The sequence below is a fragment of the Canis aureus genome, chromosome 1 (assembly GCF_053574225.1).
Source record: "Canis aureus isolate CA01 chromosome 1, VMU_Caureus_v.1.0, whole genome shotgun sequence".
NCBI classification, from domain to species: domain Eukaryota; kingdom Metazoa; phylum Chordata; class Mammalia; order Carnivora; family Canidae; genus Canis; species Canis aureus.
The window spans coordinates 102520162-102528595 of record NC_135611.1 but is presented as its reverse complement, the minus strand read 5'-3'; the positions used below and the strand labels follow the sequence as shown (position 1 = coordinate 102528595).

Sequence of the window (8434 nt, the reverse complement as noted above, 5' to 3'; positions counted from 1 at the left end):
GTCCAATGAGGACGTCTTGTCTGATGAGGACCAGGACTTTTAGGAAGCAAAGGGCAACACCAGATGTACATGCCCTTCCTTGATACCAGAGTTCCTTCCTCTGGAAAATTGTTGATGGAGCTTCCAGAGGAAGGGCCAAGATGGAAAGAAACAAAGACACAGATAAATAAAAAAACAGAAACAGAGAGGGAGATCACCCACACAGAAAGCTTTTCTTCATCCAACTAATAGTGATTCACACTGTCTTAGGTACCACTGCAAAGTTTCTCAGCCTTGGTGCTACTGATGTCTGGGGTTAGGTCATTCTCTGCTGTTGGGCCATCCTGTGTGCTGCAAGATGTGGAGCAGCATCCCTGGCCTCTTCTCCCTGGATGCCAGAAGCACCCCCAAGTTATGATGAGCAAAAATGTCTCCGGGTGGGGCACCTGGGTGGCTCAGCAGTTGAGCGTTGGCCTTAGGCTCAGGGCATGATCCCGGGGTCCTGGATGGTGTCCCACATCGGGCTCTCCACAGGGAGCCTGCTTCTCCCTCTGCTTATGTCTCTGCCTCTCTGTGAGTCTCTCATGAATAAATAAATAAAATCTTTTTTAAAAGGTCTCTGGGCGTGGCCAAATGTCCCCCAAGGAACAAAACCATCATGGTTCTGTGGTTGAGCACCTCTGGGCTCTAGGCATTTTGAGGAGCAAGAAGCATTGCTGCCCCTTGCTGAGCCTCTTTTCCAGGGAGGGGGAGATACTCCACAAACAGGAGCAGATGTATCATGCAGAACAGCAGCAAGGGACACAGTGCAGAAGTGGAGAGACTAGAGAGAACCCAGCGCTGCAGGGACAGAGAGAAAGGGGGTGTGGATAGAAATGGGGTACGCGGGGCCCCAGACACTCGCAGACCCAGGCTGGGGGATCCTTAACTAAACGCAGAGCCTGGAACACATAAAGAGGCACAGAAAGGGAGGAGGAGGGGCGGCGCACATTTCAGATCAGAGCTCCTGTAGGGGGAAATCCAGGTGAAGTAGAGAAACCCTTCCCTGCGGGGAGCGGGAGCGGGGAGCGGGAGCGGGGAGCGTCCTGGTTCTGACCTCACAGGCCAGGTCATGAAAGCCCTCCAGTGAGCCAGCGATTACTCCCACCTCCATCCTCTCTCCCATCTTCCCCCTAATTGCTGACCACGGCCTCTCCCCCTACTCTTTCTGCCTCCTTTATCCTCTGGAGGCATAAAAGCTGCAGTGGAGGAGCTGGACCCCCAGAGAGCTGGAGAGAGCTGCCAACTCCGGAGAGGTGAGAGGATGGATGAGGTGGGAGGGCGAGTGAGGGTTGGGAGGACCAGGAGAAACGGGGCATGCTGGTGGGGACGGCAGAACCGGCACCGGGCACCGGGGCCGGGAGGATGGAGAGGGGTTAATGTCTCTGTGATTCTTGACACTTGCTCACTCAAGGCTGGGGTTTTGAGGGGCCCTATTTTACCTATCTGGTATCCTATCGCTCACCTACTTCCTTTGGGGCTTTCCTCAACCAACTCTCGTCTTACAGAAATAAATATGTTCCAAAATGGAGCTCCCCAAAATCGGCAATAAACTCAGAAGAGTTCACTTTATTGTTTATTGTCTGTCATATATTTGAGGCGGAAAGACACGAAGTTAACCTTTGTTCCATAGTACAGATTGGGGACTTTACAGTTTAAGAGGCAGTGTACGATCTCACGTTTGTGTGGAATGTGGAGGGAAAGAGATCAGGTGGGTGGGGCACCAGAGGCAGGGCACCTGGTAGGAGCACTCAGGTGTAAGGCGAGGAAGTACTGGGGATGCGAGGACGGCACCGAGACTGGGACCACTGGGACCGTAGCTGCCCCTGCCCTGTGGTATCTTTGAGATGCCGAGAGAGAGAGAGAGAGAGAGAGAGAGAGAGAGAGAGAGAGAGAGAAGATCCCAAAAGCTCTCAACACAAAGAGAAAGTAGTTTTTTGTGTAACCATACGAGGTGACAGAGGTTAATGAAGCTTACTGAGGAGATCCTTTTTCCAATATACACGTTAAGTTATGCTGCACACCTTGACTTACATGGTGCTAGATGTCCACTGTATCTCCATAAAACTAGAAGAAAAAATATGTCAGGAGGACTGATCTGATGTTCACAAAACGAAAAATTGCAAGGAAATATTTGAAGGTGATGGATACGCCAACTGTCCTGATGACAGTGGTAGAATCTTGGGTGTATGCATGTGTCCAAATTCATCCAGAGGTGTATGTTCAATGCATGCAAAGAATAACAATTATACTTAATGACCCTATAAATAAATAAATGCACTCGCTGCCCTCTCTTGGCAGTGTCCTCTAGCTCCAAGCGCCCACCCTTCTGGCCACCAGATGGCTCCCGCCGTCCCACTGGTCCTGCTTCTAGCCCTCTTGCTCAGCCTGGCGGAGACTCCTGCCTCAGTACCTGTCCACCAGGTGAGACTTCCCTGCAGCCCTCCCCACCCCTGGCATCCCCAGTCACTGCCCTCCTAGAAGAGCTTTCCTTTCCTTTCCTTTCCTTTCCTTTCCTTTCCTTTCCTTTCCTTTCCTTTCCTTTCCTTTCCTTTCCTTTCCTTTCCTTCCCTTCCCTTCCCTTCCCTTCCCTTCCCTTCCCTTTCTTTTTTTTTTCTTTTAAGATTTTATTTATTTATTTGAGAGAGAGAGACAGCAGACTCCCCCCACTGAGCAGGGAGCTGGACACGGGGCTTGATCCCAGGGCCCTGAGATCATGACTTGAGCCAGAGGCATATGCCCAACCTACTGAATCATGCAGGTGCCCCTAGAAGAGCTTTCTAATTCTCCTGGCTGAGTCAGGAGCCAGGAACCATGGGCTGTGAGTTCCTTGGCCCCGGGAAGGCGCAGGCATGGAGTAGCCACAGGACATGAAAGTCAGGAAGCAAAAACTTGCTAAGGATTAGCATTGCCCAGAGGGTACAACAAGATGCCTTCAATGAGTTCTTGGTCATTCATTCTAAGTTGCTTGGTCACCAAGGGGTGGCCCTGCCCCAAGGGTTTCTGTGGAGGCCAGCTGATGCTCCTGACCCCAGGGTCATATTCAGAGAGTCTCTGATTGGGAGCACGGGCTGTGGAGGCCGCTGAGTTTGGAATCCCGGTTCTGTCCCTTTTTAGCTGCGTGACTCCCGGCAAGTTGCCTAATTAATGTCTCTGGCCCTCCAAGTTCTTTAAAAATTCACAGCACTGTGAGGGTTAACTGAGTTCCTCCATGCCAGGTTAATTAGCTGGCGAATTCCCCAATCCAGAGGACCCAGGCTTGGCACTCTGCCACCCTGGGTTTTGGTGCTAGCTACCTACCATGCCGCCAGGGTCCTCTGCAGGCCAGTTAAGTTTCTCTGAGCCTGCCAGAACCTGGAGCCGGAGCTGGGCTTTGGATGCGCAGCCCTGCACGGACTCTGGGATCGCACACCTAGAAGGCACCTGTGCTGGGTTTTGTGCTCCACTGTTGCCATCTTGAAACCTTTAATCATGTTTGAGCATGGGGCCCCATATTTTCATTTTGCTCTGGGCCCCCTAAATTAGGTTGCCAGTCCTGCTTAGGACACATGCTGGCATGTAGTAAACCCACAGTGAATATTAGCTGCTGCGATCATCAAAGGAACACAGCAGCTTGCCTAAAGTCATCCAGCCATGTACCCGTGCGTGTGTGTGTGTGTGTGTGTGTGTGTGTGAGAGAGAGAGAGAGAGAGAGAGAGAGAGAGATTTGTGATGATATGTAAAAGGCTTGTAGGAGTGGTATTTTAAAGCCTTCTTGGGGTACCTGGGTGGCTCAGTGGTTGAGCATCTGCCTTTGCCTTGGGCTCAGGTCGTGATCCCGGGATCCAGGGATCAAGTCCCACATCAGGCTCCCCGTGCGGAGTGGGGAGCTTGTTTCTCCCTCTGCCTGTGTCTCTGCCTGTCTCTATGTCTCTTATGAATAAATAAATAAAATCTTTAAAAATAGGAAGCCCTGGTGGCTCAGCGGTTTAACACTGCCTTCAGCCCAGGGCGTGATCCTGGAGACCCAGGATTGAGTCCCACGTCAGGCTCCCAGCATGGAGCCTGCTTCTCCCTTTGCCTGTGTCTCTGCCTCGCTCTCTCTCTCATGAATAAATAAATAAAATCTTTTTTTAAAAATCTTTAAAAAAAACAAAATAAAGCCCTCTCTTCATTCCAAGCTGCTATATTTTAGGAAGCCTTCTGTTTCCTCACTGGTGAAATATGGATTAAGTGAACCCACTTACCAGGCTCATGAGAAGGTGGCAGCTGGCACACATGACCCCGGGCCTGTGGGATGACTGCCACCCTTTCTGCCTGTCTGAGTCTGATCTCTTGGTCTCTGTCCAGGGGCGAGGAGGCTGGACCCTCAACAGCGTGGGCTATCTGCTAGGTCCGGGTGAGTGTGCCTGCTCTAGTGTTGTCGCTGGCGGTGGGAGCCTGTAGAGACCCTCAGATTCCTCAAGGTCCATGGGTTTTAATTCCAGAGCCATCTTGAGAGTTAGTCTCTCAGAGTGACAGGCGAGTGAGGTCCTGGGGCCACAGCCTTGTGTTCAGATCCCAGCTCTGCCACCTACTTGGTGTCCACGCCCTATTTCCCTCATCCGTGAAGATGGGTACAGTGATGGCCCTGCCTAATGCAGGGTGAGTTAGAGTAATACCTGGGCATCTTCATGGTACACTTGTGTATGTGGCAAATAAAGCTGTACATGTCTGTGATGCTCAAGGCAGGGACGACTCATCAATTCAGGAAAGCCTGGGCTCCTGGGAATATGTGGCAGCAAGGACTTGAGGTTTGGATCCAGATGTGGGTGATTTCAGGCTCCAGTGCTGCCACTTAGCCATGGGGTAACTTGGGGTGAATGACTTGACTTCTCAGAGCCATAGCCTCCTCACTTGGCTGGAAGGATGCTCGGAAGGCCCACTGTCCCATGGACTTGGTCACAGTGCTCCGTGTAGTGAATAGTGTCACAGGATTGCTGGATTCCCTGTTACTGTTGCCACCTCACAGACCATGGTCCTGTTGTCCCCCCCTCTCCTCAGTGCTCCACCTTCCCCAGAGTGCAGACCACAGCGGGAAGAAGACAGTCCTGGATGTCCTAGACCTGTGGAAGGCCATTGGTGAGTGAGTGGGAGTGAGCAAGTAGGAGTCATCTCCATCACCCTCCTCCTCCATCCACTGCCTGGCAGATGTGGGGTCCATCCCTCACTCTGTCACTTGCTGGTCGGGGGAGGTTGCACAAGACAGTTCCTGGCCCCATAACAGGTCTGAGATCCCCCTTCCTTCCCATCCACATCTCAAGGGAAAGAATCGCAGGGCACGCAGGGTTCAGACTCTGGGGTAGGCACATGGTGAATGCAGCATGTGACCTGAACCGAATCTACCTGCTGCTGTTGCCTCCCAGGCAATCCAGTGTATCTGAGGCTGATGTCTCACCCTTGCACTGTCATCACTTGGTGCCCAGAACTCTGTGTTGTGTGTGCAGGATGTTTAGCTGCATCCCTGGCCCCCACACCCTAAGAGGCTGCACGTTACCAAATATCCCCAGGTGACGGAGGGGAGGTGAGGGGCAAAATGACCCAGGATGAGAACTGCTTTGCACCACGAATGCCAAGGAAATATGGGAACTACAGCCATGCACTGAACCAAATGGCCTGGAGGGTCATTGGTTTTTGGGTTTTGTTCCCAGATGGGCTCCCCTATCCCCAGCCTCAGCAGGCCTCCCAGAGGAGCCCGAGGGAGCCCTTTGCCAAAGCAGAGACTGCAGGTAAGCACGGGAAACATGGAGGAAACAGATCCGAGAGGAGATCGGGACAGGAGAAACAGTGGGGTAGTTAGGGTCACCTGTGAACTCCCATGCCTGCTGTGTGGGCTCACTTCCGCTCCCCTCCTTCACATCACAGCCCAACACAAATTTCCCATCCCATCCCAGATATTTCCTCACAACCCTCCTGCCCCCGATTGAACTACATTTACTATGCTGGCCTTCCACATGATCCAGAGCACTGGATCCAGATCCAGAAAGAACACTTTCTACCTCACCCATTCTCCCCTAAAGAGGTTGGATACGCTAACCTCTGCTATTTGACATCAAGGTTTCTTTGACAAGGTGGCACTGCACTGCAGGGATAACCTCGCTCCCAAACCTTGATCTCCCTTATATCAGCCCACCCCCAGGCTTTAGCTACAACACTGACTTCAAGCCCTCACTTTCAAGTCAGACCCCTGTACTTAAATGCCCCCTGGACCCTGTGCTCACCTCTACTCATGCTCGAGCATCTTCTACTCCCACTGAATTCTGGTTTTCTTAGAACATGGGGTCCCTTTTACTGGAGGGAGGATCTTGGCACCAGTAGATACCTCAGTCTGGAATGTTCTCTTTCTAGAGCTTTGCATGTCGAGATCCTTCATGTCATCCAGAGGTCATTTCATCCAGATCCCCCACCTTGGAGTCTCCCCCTGACCATTTATCTGACATAAATCTACTTTTCCTCTATTCTTGCCATCCTGTCTAATTTTCGTAGTGATATTTGTCAGTATGTGCATCTTCTTTACATGGTGCAATTATTTCCTTGTTCTCTGTCTTCTACCAATAAAATCCAAGCTCCACGTTATAGGGACCTTTCTGTCTTGCTCACTGCCTATGCACAATGGATGACGCATAGTAGGTGCCTGGAAAATATTTGCTAAAGGCATGATTTAAACTCTCCAAGTACCATCTTCCCACCCAACCGTGACCTAAGTCAGCGGTCAAGCCCCAGCTACATCTTTCCTCCAGCTGGGTCTTGACTCGAACTCTTTCAACCCTAACTCCGTTTTTGGAAATGAGCACCATGCTTCATTCCAGCTCTACTAATCCATCTGAAAAACACTGATTGGACATCTATCGGTTGTTGGATGTAACACATCTCCTGAGTTCACTGATCCCCATGCCTACCTTGGCTTCCCTCTGGCTCTTGAAAACGCCCACCACTACCATGTGCCATTGAAATGGGGTAGAAAAGAGAGATGTGTGGGTAAATGCAAGAAAGGAAGGTAGAGCAAGAAGGAAAGAGGGAGAGAGAACAGGGAAGGCAATTGCATATGGGATGAGCCAAAGCCATCTTTGTCACTGGTTTCATTCCCAGCCTGGACTGGTTTGGGTGGTGGCAGTGAGCAGAACCATTCAAAATTCACCTCTTTCCCTCCTACAGATCCTGGCAAGCGCAGCAAGAAAGCCTTCAAGGGGGGAGAAGCCCTGTGGTCCTAGACATCTCCAAACCTCTGCTCCACATCCTTCTCTCCATCTCCTTCTGAACCCATGTCTAGCTTCCTCCACTGAGACTAAGATCCTGAAATTAAGTCCCCAAATTCCATGCAGAAACTTTGTAGTATTGCCATACTGTCTTGGGTTTCACTGATTTATCCTTGGAATAAGTATAAAGTGTTAACAAATTCAAGAATAATTCTGGAGCATTTAGAAGATTCGGGGAAGTAAGGGAATATTTCAGCCTGTGTAAAGTAATTATATTCTTTTGGAATCATCCCAATTATAGCATGAGCTATTGACTAACAGCATATGAATATCCCATTTGCCTCTGAGAGTCTATGATGTTTTGACTCAAATAGATTGTGCAAAGTAGCGGGCTCGCCTTCCCTCATTCCCCCACCTCAGCTGAGCCTCTCCAGCTGGGAAGGGGCAGAGGTTCTCCAGAGCAGAGTGGAGAGAATAAAACATTTCAAATAATCCATGATTTCTCGTGTTATTTGGCATGAGAATTCTTGGTGGCGGCAAGTTCAAAGCTGAGAGTGTCAGGTGTGGGGTTGGGGGAATATATCCTGTTGGAGGCAGTGGATCTCGGATGACCTCATGAGAAGGCCCAGTTACAATTCCAGTTCCACCAGCTGTCCATATCTGGATACCTGACCTACTCTCTGTTCATTAGTTCATTCATTTTAAAACATTTACATATTTTGAAGCTTTTTTTTTTACATTTTATTTATTTATGAGAGACACACAGAGAGAGGCACAGACACAGGCAGAGGGAGAATAAGGTACATCGGAAGGAGCCTGATGGGGGACTTGATCCCAGGACCCTGAGATCAAGACCTGAGCCAAAGGCAGACATTCAACCACTGAGCCACCCAGGTCCTCCCAAAGGCTTTTCTTTGGAAGAATTGAGTGTGCCCCCTCCCTTAGCCGCCCCTTCCCCGGCCTCCTTTCTCACGGAGGTGGTGAGACATCCCCTTGGACCTAGAGAGGAAATTTCATGGCTGAAGACAGCAGAGCCATCCTGCCAGCCCCAGACTGCCTTCTTCTGGACCATTCTGTGAACGCAGAATAAATATGTATCTTGTTTGTGTTACTGCATTTGGGGAGCTCTTTGTTATGGCAGCTTGGCTTGATGAATGTCCCAGATAATAAGGCAAAGCCCTGACTACCATGGAGACACTCAG

At 50.5% G+C, this 8434-nt stretch overlaps 1 protein-coding gene across 1 annotated transcript; it reads left to right on the top strand.

The window, feature by feature from the left end:
- The first annotated feature begins 1075 nt into the window (after positions 1-1075).
- Positions 1076-7635, top strand: GALP (galanin like peptide). Its single transcript, XM_077913738.1, has 6 exons — positions 1076-1274; positions 2320-2442; positions 4348-4396; positions 5041-5118; positions 5688-5765; positions 7192-7635. Exons 2-6 carry the CDS (start codon positions 2359-2361, stop codon positions 7245-7247), a joined length of 345 nt encoding a protein of 114 aa, XP_077769864.1. The 5' UTR covers positions 1076-1274; positions 2320-2358; the 3' UTR covers positions 7248-7635.
- Positions 7636-8434: the final 799 nt, after the last annotated feature.